Source organism: Lycorma delicatula, chromosome 2, assembly GCF_047948215.1.
Source record: "Lycorma delicatula isolate Av1 chromosome 2, ASM4794821v1, whole genome shotgun sequence".
Classification (NCBI taxonomy): domain Eukaryota; kingdom Metazoa; phylum Arthropoda; class Insecta; order Hemiptera; family Fulgoridae; genus Lycorma; species Lycorma delicatula.
The window spans coordinates 166,838,628-166,851,233 of NC_134456.1; the positions used below are offsets into that span (position 1 = coordinate 166,838,628).

General features: G+C 29.3%; 1 protein-coding gene across 1 annotated transcript in view; it reads left to right on the forward strand.

The window, feature by feature from the left end:
- The window catches only part of Glg1 (Golgi apparatus protein 1), an 84,372-nt gene that overhangs the window by 46,370 nt on the left and 25,396 nt on the right, over positions 1 to 12,606 (forward strand). The window contains exons 12-14 of the mRNA XM_075356657.1: positions 3,683 to 3,868; positions 5,174 to 5,374; positions 11,404 to 11,755. Of these exons, the coding sequence (XP_075212772.1) occupies positions 3,683 to 3,868; positions 5,174 to 5,374; positions 11,404 to 11,755 (739 nt within the window). The remainder of the gene's footprint in view (positions 1 to 3,682; positions 3,869 to 5,173; positions 5,375 to 11,403; positions 11,756 to 12,606) is intronic.

Sequence of the window (12,606 nt, forward strand, 5' to 3'; positions counted from 1 at the left end):
ATTTACACTCATACATATCATCATCATTCATCCTCAGGTCTCATTGATTATGTCAAATGACTGCCTAAAACACAAAAGGCATAACTGACGTTAAGAAAAATGTTATGTGTTGGTGGATTTCCACAGGAATTATTCATCACGAGTTTTTAGTAGTAAAAAAAAAAAATATATTCCTAATAATATTTACTATAACCATTTGGAAAAAATTCAGGGAGAACTGTAGAATAAAACCAACACAGTGAACAGGAAGAAAGTTCTGTTTCTTCAGGCTACCACCCTTATCTCTCTCTTTTTCTGTTTAGCCTCTGGAACCACCATAAGGTATTACTAATGACAGTATAGTGGAAATTGAGTTTGAGTTGGAGATTGCTTCTCTTCCACCATCTTTGCCAGCTCTCTTACTAAAAGATTTCCACTTGTTCCAGATCTGGACAACCATACAAGCTACATACAGTTTAAGAGTTAAAATTATCTGAAAGAAGTGTGACGACTTTTCCACAGTAAAACAAAATGTTTTTATAAAACAACATTTTTAAGTTATTAAACCACTTTGTGAAAGTTGTATTATGTGAATATTATTCTAATATATATTTTTTTGATGAATAAATTCATTTTAAAATAAATTTTTTTTTTTAATTTTTCCCATAAAAAATAGCAAAATCTTTTTTGGACACCTGATATTTCAGTGCAAGCTTTTGATATTTTACCAGAACTCCAAGGTATTTTCTGATAAAATATAATCAATAATAAAACTTTTATTACCAAAAAATTTATTACAGAATTAAACTTTTCTGATTTTTGTCGTATTCCTAGGTAAACAGAAGTTATTTACAAACATAACCAATAATAATCATTATGTTTTGTCAGGTATCTTACACGTCAATATTTTCCAGTTGTTTTTATCCTATGCCTGCTCTATATGTTTTACTCTTTATTCTTCTTTTCATGTTACTAGCTTCTATCCTTTCCTTTCTTCTCCATTTCAATCATTCAACATCTTTAATATGAGCTATGGCAGTGTATATAACATATGCTTCCTTTTAAGACATAAAGGGAACATTAATATATTGTTTTAGATTATCTGTTTCAGTCTTTCTTATGGTTTGAAGCAAGTAAAATACAATACAAAATACAAGTGGTAACAATCACTTTCTTTGGGAGTAATGATCACAACAGTCTTTTGGTAAACTGAGTGTAAACAAAGTGGTTTTTGGTGTCACTTCAACGTCTGAATATTGCTGAATCTCAGTGTAATTAGCATGATGATTTACAGAAATATATTGGTTCACCAAGTATGCATCTGGAACATCATCCTTATCACCCCTAGTAAGCCTAGCACAGAATGCTTGTTATAATTCCAAAAATTGTCACTTTCAGGAATAACTTGTGATTCTTTACCAGTTGTCTATGATTGTGGCATTTAACTTATTCTTATTTTATTTTTGTTGATTACAGCGTCTTCTCTATTCATCTTAGTAAGTTTTGTTTTCTCACATTTACTTTCATCCTATGCTTGTCCACTACCTCTTCTAGTAATGGTATTGTCTTTTGAAGTTCTTCAGTATCATGAGTTAGGATATACATATTATCAGCAAATCTGATACAGTTTATCAATTAGCCTCTTTTATGTAAGCATAAGAATAAAGAGTAATTTTTATTCTTCCACTAGCATATTATTATCCACGTTGTCAGTTTATAAAAAATAAATAATTTTGTTTATTTACCACCTCCTTTTCTTACTCTCCTGCCTAGCTATTGCCAATCTGTCATAATTTCATTAACGTTTACAGCTCATATACAGATTTTGGATCAGTCTTTTCACCCTTTAGTCAGAATAAAAATTAAGTTTTCTAGACCTTAAAACTTTACATCACCATACATTATGGAATTAATAAAATATGTTTGATTAATAAATTATTAGTTCTATTGAATATGTTAATCTTAATAATTTTTGCTTACATGCTTTTTCTTAACGTCAGTTATGCCTTTTGTGTTTTAGGCAGTCATTTGACATAATCAATGAGACCTCTTGTGATACAAGTACATGATCCATTTCTCATAGCAAATTAAAATTTGACTGAATAAAAGTACAGTTTTTGACCTAGTGAGAAATGCATATTGTGAGCTGCTGCAGGTGTCAAACTATAAGGAACCAATTGTTTAATTTCCATCTCTTTCCTACTCAAAAAAGAGGTGATCTTATGGTTATTGTCATTAAAATTATATGTACTATCATGTTTTTTGCCGAATCAGTTTCAAATCTGTCTCTATCGCAGTCCTTAAATAATAATCCTCATCATTTAAGGAAAGTGATCTTCAGACCACAGTGCAACCTCAAGGCACTTATAGTCTGAAGCAAGGTTTTGGAAAAGAGTATGAGCAATTCATTCCTTTACTGCGTCTTCTCCAAATGCTGCACAAATCTTTTGAAAGATTTGATGGGTTAGAATCAAGTATAAATTTATGCAACAAACTTTCATGAGTAACCTTCTTTTTCCAGTTTAGCCTCTGGTAATTACCTTTCAGATAATACTTCAGAGGATGAATGAGGATGATATGTATGAATGTAGATGAAGTCTCAGCAGTCTCTACAGTCTCAGTCTGAAGTCTCTACAGTCTCAGTTCAACCATTCCTGAGATGTATGATTAATTGAAACCCAACCACTAAAGAACACTGGTATTCACAATCTAGTATTCAAATCCATGTAAAAACAACTGCTTTTACTAGGACTTGAACGCTGAAACTCTCGACTTCCAAATCAGCTGATTTGGGAAGATGCGTTACCACTAGACCAACCTAGTGGGTTTGCATGAGTAATCTTTCTTTTTCCTGTTTAGCCTCCGGTAATTACCTTTCAGATAATACTTCAGAGGATGAATGATGATGATATGTATGAGTGTAAATGAAGTGTAGTCTTGTACAGTCTCAGTTCGAACATTCCTGAGATGCGTGGTTAATTGAAACCCAACCACCAAAGAACACCAGTATTCACAATCTAGTATTCAAATGCGTGCAAGAGTAACCTGTTTTTGGCTAACCATACTAAGGATGTAAGGAAATGTACGGCTTGATATTTACTGTTTACTTTTTACTGATTTTACTTTTTCTTCCTCTTAAGTGATTTCTTCCTACTACCTTATGGCAGTTCCGGAGGCTAAACAGAAAAAAAATAAAAGTTAAAAGTTCAGTACAAGAAACTTTTTTAATTTTTGTTTTTTTTTGTTTTTTTTAGTAAATGTATTAATTGCCATTTCTTTATTTTTTATTGTTTTACTTTATTTACATTTTTTATCTCATTTATTTGATATTTTTTATCTTTCATATATTACAATGATTTATTTAGGATTACTAATTTATTACACATGAAAACAAATGTCATTCAGTTATAAGTATTAAAGATTTTTATTTATAATATGTGTAAATATAGATATTTATTTAAACTTCCATTATTCATGGTGAAAAAAATGTGTAAAACTTGAAATATAGGCAGGAATAGGTGGGCGGCCAAATTGCCACCATGCAAGCGCTTGTGTAACTCTCCAAGGCATGAGCACTTGAAGGTTAACGTTTACTAGTTATCATAATTTTTAGAATGTTAGAAAAAAGTAGTAATAATAAAAATATTTTTGATGTAAAATGTTTTACTTATTAATTTATCTCTTTTAACTTTTGACTTTACAGATTCTTGAATGTTTAAGACTGAAGAAAAAAGAGTTAAGTCCAGAATGTCATAGACATATATTTGCTATTGAGTTACACGACTTGGCTGATAGTTCTAGCGATTATGCTTTATTGAATGGTTGTAAACAGATGATAATGGTATATTGTAGTCATACTGATTTATCTCAAGTTCTTCCATGTTTGAAGGTATTTACCCACTCTTTCTCTCTCTCTCTCTCTCTCTCTCTCTCTGTGTGTGTGTGTGTGTGTGTGTGTGTGTGTGTGTGTGTGTGTGTGTGTGTGTGTGTGTGTGTGTGTGTGTGTGTGCGCGCGCGCGCGCGCATGATTATATAAAGTAATGAGGAAATATTTCTGTAATTTTCATAAATAACATTCCCAAAAATCAGTGTTGCATATGCTTTAATTTGCAAAATTGCATAAGTGCTTTTTTCATTTGTATTGTAGTTTGAAATACATAAAATTATTACATATAATTGCTTTGGCCAAAATGTTTTATCATTAATCAGAATATCCACTATTCAGATTATTGTATTACATAAGAAACATATCTTACCCCTATTTCAAGGGGATGGGGATTGTAAAACTATCTTGTATAGGTGCTTCGTATGGAAAGTAATTTAGTGACAGAGGTCTCACTTCATATACATAACTTTAATCAAATTAATAAATTCATTTTAAGCAATAAATACACAGATGTGCTTACTTTTTGAATTCTTTTTATTCTTCAAGAATAATCAGTTCTCAGATGTACCTCCTGCATCAGTTCCTTTCATAATATGTTCAATACCCACACTGTAATTTCCTGACCCATGTGGCAAAACCTTTTATTTTTAAGAAAAGAGAGGCCTACCTCTAGCTTAGTGTGTTAATAGATGATCTTGTTTTATACATTATACATTTGAAAAGCAAAGTATGATATTTTATTACTTAAAACAGTTATATGTAGTGTACCTAAGCATGATTCATGCTGAATGGCCAAAACGTATAATTTGATATAATACTGTATCATCATTTTTATAGCAACAATTAAGTCATTTTAAACAACTTTAACTAAACATTATATAATAAATTAATTCGTAGCGAGAAATTTCATTTAAATTTTATTCTAATAGTTAAACAGTTTGGTAAAAATATTTGAAATTTGATTATCATTCAGACTTAAGATTTTAATCAATTACAAAATTGGAAATTGTTAATGTACTGTCAATATCACATTAAAATGTATTTTTCACAAGTACACTGTTTTTTACTCTACAGTATTTACTGAATTCATGTAAAACATAACATATTTGTCAAAGGATATAACTATATAATATATAACTATTTATATTTTATGTAAATATAAAAAATGCTGCACGTAAGTCATATGTAAAACTATTCATTCCACCAATTTTTTAAAAGTATTTTCATGTTTAAGATATTCCTGATACAGTTATTTCCTGTTTGTCATTTCTTTTATATACTGTAAAAGTTTATTATTTTTATTTTTAGAAATATAAGGATGAACCTCAATTTGATCAACGGTGCAAGAAGGTTGTTATACATAGAATGATTGAGCAGAGCACTGATTATCGTTTGAATCCAGCTCTTCAGAATGGATGCAAAATTGAAATTAGAAAATATTGTTTTGATGTCATCAATAAAGAGTCTCCAAATATGGAACTGGAAGGAAAAGTCATTAAGTGCCTGCAGGTATCTATTATTTACATTTCTGTATTGTTGTAAATGTAAATATTCTTAACTTTTGACTCTTTTTTTCAGTGTTACCAGTCGTAATACATAAGAACAAGCTTCAAAATCTTCTCATCTGAAGTGAAGCGTGCCTCTTTTAACAGCACTTCATTGTTGGTGGTATTCTCCTGATAATCCAATTCTGAAAGCATTAGGATGCTATTAAATACATTTAGTACAGTATAATAATACATATTAGGTTGATCAAAAAATAATGAAAATTTTGATTTTTATATAAAAGATTACTTGTACTTCTGTATTGTTATTGTCCCTTCAAATCATATCTCCTAAAAAGTGTGTCCTCCAGAGATGGGACACATTTTTTCCAATCCTCAAAAAAATTTTGGGAACCACCATTTTTTGATAACCTTAAGTTTAACCTGAAATTTTTTTCTTTATTTCATCTATCGTTGCAAACTGTTCTTTTTACTTTCTATTAATCAGTAGAGATTCCCACCCCTTCACAAGTTTTTGTAATAGCAATTTAATGATTATTGATCACAACATCCTTAATTTTATCAATATTTTCATTGGTTGTTAAGTGTTAGTCAACTTTTGTCATCTTCATGATTTTTTGAAACCATTGTACCATTCATAAACCCTTGGTGTTGACATAACATATTTGTCAAAAGTCTTCTCTAACATTTTCATTACTTCACTGCCCCTTATTCCATTTTTTATTTTTTATTCCCTTATTCCACCATTTTCAAACAAAATAAATTGTCACTCATAACATTGTAATTACTCAACTGATAGATGTTAGCTACTCATCTAACATGGCTGAGAATATTAATAAACATTATAGACAGTGCTTGCCATCACATGGGAAAAAAACGAATTTAATTTAAAAAATATAGCACGTAGAATTAGAAATTTCCAGTTATTTTTCAATATCTGTTAATGGTAGAGGCCCATCAGAAGATTTGATATTTACAAAGTAAATATCAGATCAAGTAAATTAGCAAACTGGTCTAATAAAGCCAATTTACATGTAGTGCTCAACTTTGCCATGACTGTATGCAACTTAGCAGAAATAAAAATGTATAATTAGCGTATACCAGTTAAATCCTACTTTTATGGTAAGTAATGTACATTTGTACAAGGAATGTCCAATAATTAAAAAGACAAATTGCTGTAAAAAAAGTATTACTTTTTCAGAGACAGTGAAAATACTTTACTTTTCAGCAAAATCTTAGATATTTGTCCTGTCATTCTGTGAGCTTGTTTATTCCTATAATAATGAATTGTTTACGTTAATGTCATTAATTAACGCCAGCCATTCTTGACGCTCATTGTTACCAAACTCAATGCAACTTGAAATACTGAGAGGACCAAACAAAAAAATTTGATGGTGCAAGATCAAAACTATAAGATAGATTTATTTGGCAACACCTCCTAAATTTTGATTAGCTTTCCATATCATGAATGGTATGGGGACAGGCTGGTGCTTGTGTTTTGGAATGTATAATGGAATGAACAGTTTCAATAGTCAGACTACAAATCTCAGCAATTTCCAGAATTTTTATGAATCTATCCTTGTTAATAAGATCATTAGTGTGATTTTGAAAAGCAACAATCAAAACTTCCACTCGTCTTCTGCTACCATGAAAATCGGTGTCACTTAGTCTGCCTGGTTTAAACTGTTCAAAAACTTATTAAAATTTGCACAGTTAATCTGCTTTTTTCTATCCTGTTTTAACATCTGCGAGGGATGTTAAAGCAGAATGCGATACAACTAAAACAAACAACCCTGTTGAAGTACGGAAAGCCATCAAAAACATTTATTCAGCCCAGTGCTGAACTGTTAAAACTCAGGTTTCATTTCCTACTTTTTTATTTGTAAAAATAAATTTTTTTCACTTTTTTTGTACTTTATGAATTTTCACTCTTTCTTTTATTCTATAAATTTTCACTTTTTTCTTACTCTTATTAAATGAATTTGTCTAATGCTTTATTATTAGTCGGTCTTATTCCATCCTTCAAAGACTCAACATGTGTTGATTACGAATGTATAATTAATTAATACAATAATGTTATATATATCTGAATTACAAGTTCAAAGATTTTTTTTTTGTCTTCAGTCATTTGACTGGTTTGATGCAGCTCTCCAAGATTCCCTATCTTAGTACTGGTTGTTTCATTTCAGTATACCACCTACATCCTACATCCCTAATAATTTGTTTTACATATTCCAAATGTTGGCTGCCTGCGCAATTTTTTCCTTCTACCTGCCCTGCCAATATTAAAGCGACTATTCCAGGATGCCTTAATATGTGACCTATAAGTCTGTCTCTTCTTTTAACTATATTTTTCCAAATGCTTCTTTCTTCTATTTGCCGCAACACCTTTTCATTTGTTACTTTATCCATCCATCTTATTTTTAACATTCTCCTCTAGCACCACAATTCAAACACTTCTAATCTTTTCTTCTCAGTTACTCTGATTGTCCAAGTTTCACTTCCATATAAAGCTACACCCCAAACATATTCTTTCAAAAATCTTTTCCTGATATTTAAATTAATTTTTGATGTAAACAAATTATATTTCTGACTGAAGGCTCATTTCACCTGTGCTATTCGGCATTTTATATCGCTCCTACTTCGTCCATCTTTAGTAATTCTACTTTCCAAGTAACAAAATTTCTCTACCTCCATAATCTTTTCTCTTCCTGTTTTTTTTTTTTTAATTCAGTGGTCCATCTTCGTTATTCCTACTACATTTCATTACTTTCGTTTTGTTCTTGTTTATTTTTATGTGGTAGTTCTTGTGTAGGACTTCACCATGCCATTCATTATTTCTTCTAAATCTTTTTTTTATTCTCAACTAGAATTACTATATCATCAGCAAATCGTTGCATCTTTATTTTTTCACCTTGTACTGTTACTCCGGATCTAAATTGTTCTTTAACATCATAAATTGCTAATTCTATGTCAAGATTAAAAGGTAACAGGGATAGGGAACATCCTTGTCGGACTCCCTTTTTTATTACAACTTATTTCTTATGTTCTTCAATTATTACTGTTGCTGTTCAAAGAATATAATAAAAATAATTTATATTATAAACGAAATAAAGACTTTTATTTATTTGAATGAACCAACAAATAATAAAATATTTAGAATAATTAAACCTAACCGAGATATTGAACCAAGGCAGCATATTACTTTCAACAGTTACCACTCTGGCAGCAGATATTCTCAGCAGTTTATTTAATTGTTTGTAAGTTAGTCTTATTGTTTGAATTTGTAGTTTTTCTAAAATATTTAATCCCTTTGTTTTATTGTAATATTGAAAATTTTGTTTTGTACCCAGTTAAAATCGCCATATTTTGATTTGTTTTGTTTTTTTAAACTTCATATTAATGTAATTCTTACATTTGTGTTTATTTTCTGTAGACTATTCATACCATTTTATCCAAATTAATTTTCTCTTAGGTTTTTTTTTAAATCTTTTGTTTTTACCAGCTAACAAAATTATTTTACACCAAAATTATTTTTATACTGTCTTAAACAGAATGTTTTTCAACTCCAATCTTTTGTTTTCTACCCCAGATTTCTCAAAAACTACTAAAAATACTTTTAGGAACCTTTTTTTTTTTCAATTCAGTTTTAATATAATTCCACCAAGTTTATGCCTTAATTTGGATCCCAAAAATTAGAGACTGACTTAATTTTACCAAAGGCACAGAAATCAGAACAAAATCTTTCATCAGCTGACACTCACTAACAAAGCATTTCCAAACCTATGATTATAATAACTTTCTTCTTTATTTTCACTAATAAAACATCTTCTGAAAGTTTTTTAAATTCTTCATGATTCACTCTGTAGCAATGAAATGCCACTTTTACGCCATATTTCTTTCATTTGACTATCGTTTCCTTTCCTGACCTCTAGAGCTATCCTACAAGAAGGAATTGTTATCAGTCAAAAAATGGAATGTGGGTTTTTTGTGTTTGTCAAAGTTTCATGCCCAGGGACTCCAAAAAAAAAGTGTGTGTTTAAAGCTTAATAACGTTTTGACTGTATTAACTGATTTTGATGAAATTTGGCACTGAGATTCATGTATATGGGGCAATTTGTTGGTAAACATTTGGGGTCAATATCTCCAAGAGGTGAAGTACAGTTTCTTTGGAGTTAATTTTCTCAAAATTCTGCATCCATAACCCCACCTTACATTAAGCTATATACATACATGGTTATCTTATAATTTTTTTTTTAAATGTTCCCAAATTCTTCCCATCCACCAAAATCAAAAAAGCTATATATTTTTTTTTGCTTATTTTTTAACTTAATTTTTATTATGTCTTCCAAGGCATAATAGTAATGCAAACAACCCCAAAAAAAAAAAATATTTTTGGGAACAATATTGGTGATAGGGGAGTCAATCAAAGTTTTCAAACATATCAATGTTTTTAAACTTTTATCAATAATATTACAATAAAATTTCATCATTTTTAAACTTTTTCATTAATTCACACCTACCTTCAAAAAGGAAATCTCCGGTAACTTTTTATCGGTTGTACATGTTTCAGTAGCTTATTTTTTTTTTTTAATTTCTTCCATTTAATTTATTAAATGTAGACAAATAAAAGAATTTTCTTGGGAGCTGAGGGAGCAGAAAATGATTCTTAAAAAATATTGATTTCTTCAATTTTAATAATTTGTTTTGTGTATTATTTTTCCACTATATAAGAATAAGTAACCAATGCCAGGAAAGTAAAACAACTGTGTTGTTAGCTTTTTTCATTTGTTAATTATCAGTGACTGTGCATTACATTTCAGCCATACCTTAAATGTTAATTTTATAACCACTGTACCTCACCTAAATACAATTACCTACAATATCTCAGATTTGGGTCATCACTAGTATTGATATGATGATGCACTTCTTTTTATCCATTTGTTTTTCACATTAGTGAAACTATCTGCATTATATAAATAAATAATTGTTGGCCTACCTTATATGAATTTAAACTCTTGTGGAAGAGAGAATGTTTTGTTATGTTGTTCTAAATGCTTTCCTACAAAAATTTTATCAACATAAACATCATTACTAACACTTTCACACAGAAAGATTATTTTATTTTATAAGTACAATTTTGTCTTATAGAAAAATAAAGTTTAACATAGATTCATTGTTGTTCTTTTGTCAATATATTTAAGTGTAATTATTAATTCTAGATTTAATTATTGTACTTGCTTATTTTCAGTTAAACTTATTTAATTATTCAGTAAAATGTTTTTGATGAGGTTATTTCAAGAAATATTTAAAAATACTAAAAAAAAAAATACAAAATCATAATTTTATTATTTAGGAAACCTCTTTCACTAAATTGTTTAATAAATTTCAGGGTTTACTGAAAAACTGATAAAACTTTTGAACTTTTCTTAGAAGGCATAGTCACATCCTCAGAAAAGCATTGAATTTTTTCAGATTTTTTATTAAAGCTACCTTATGTCTTTGTAGTACTCTGTTTAATTGTAGCTATGTGAGATGATCAGCTAATTATTCAGCCTTTGTAACAAAAGTGTGTTATTAATGAAAATTTATTACTTAAACTTTGTAATTTGTTTAATTATCCTCTCAAACAGTTGCATTCCTTCCAATTATGAGCAAGTTTATTAGCAAAAATATTGGTGTTTATATATTAATTTTACATTTGGTTATTTATAATAATATCTGATATTACCAGTTTGAAATGTATGCTTCTGAAAAAGGCAAGCCTAGGCCTGTACCCATATCTTTTGGTGTTAGGCAGCACTCTAGTTATATTTATCTTTGTTTAACCAATGATTGTGGTACTATATATGTCAAATCTACCATTTTTGTTGATTATAAAATGCATGCACACTTGTAGTGATAATCTCCATTAAAAGTTAACATATATAAAATAATTGTTAACTGTCCTTGCATTTTGTAATTTTAGACTTTTTCTATAACACGTGTATGTAGATAAACAGCAGTTAAGTTGTGTATTTTTATTTTTTACAGTTAAAATTCATTAAAAGAAAACTAAGTTTGGAATGTGAACAGCAGATGTCTATTGTATTAAGGGAAGCTGCTTTGAATTATCAATTAATACCAGTTCTTAGAACTGTTTGTGAGTATGATATAAAAGAAACTTGTAGTAACACCGATGAAAGTTTAGGATCTGGAGCTGTTTTAGAATGTTTAAAAGTTGCTCTTCTGAATAACAAAATAAGAAGAAGAGAATGTCAAGTAGAAGTAGCTGGACTTATTGAAGAAGCAAAAGCTGATATTCATGTTGATCCATTATTGCTGCGTGCTTGTTCTGTTGATATTATAAAATTTTGCAATGATATACCACAGGGTGCTGGAAGACGTAAGTAATTAATTGTTGTTTGGTGACAGTGTAATTTACTTATTTATGTATTCATATTATTTTTTCATCTATTTATTAATAAGAGGCATATGTTCTTATAACAGTTAATGTGTAAATTTATAGGAAAGTAATTAAAAGTGAATTGATGTTATCAGAGTTAAAAAAAAATTGAAGGCAAGAAAGCTTGTACAAGGTACCACAGCCATTAAAGATGAGATTAGGTCATTCACTTCTAAGTATAAAGAAATAAAAAATTCTTACCTTACTCTTGTATACTGTAACAAACAGGAAAGTCACAATTATTATATTGAGGCTGGTTTTAGTTCAAAAGTAATTTAAATATCTTTTTATATAAGGTACTGATTTAGCTTTAGATGGCATTTGGTTCTAATTACTTATAATTTTTTACAGCTGGTTTTATAAAAGTGGTGAAGAAATTGAATTCAAATATGTTGATTTGCACACAGTTTTTGTTTCAGATGGTTTAAATCTAATTATTAAACGATTATCTTTGCCCCTGTGTTGTGTTTAATGTACTCGTTTAATGTTTACTAAAAAATCTGAAACATGAAAAAATGGCTTTTATTCATAGTAAGCTCTAGCTAATGTGAGTATTTACTCACATAAGCTCACATTTGTACAAAGATTCCATTACTGCCATCAGGTGTAATAAAATCCTTAGTAGATTAGAAATGTGTATAAGTTATAAGTGCTGATCTTTCTTTCTGTCAGAACATATACACTGATTACTAACAGAATACTGACTAGACACAGATCTAAAAACTGATTACACTGATAGATAGAAAAAAATTATTTTTAATGTTTCTTTCTATGTGTGATACCAACCATTT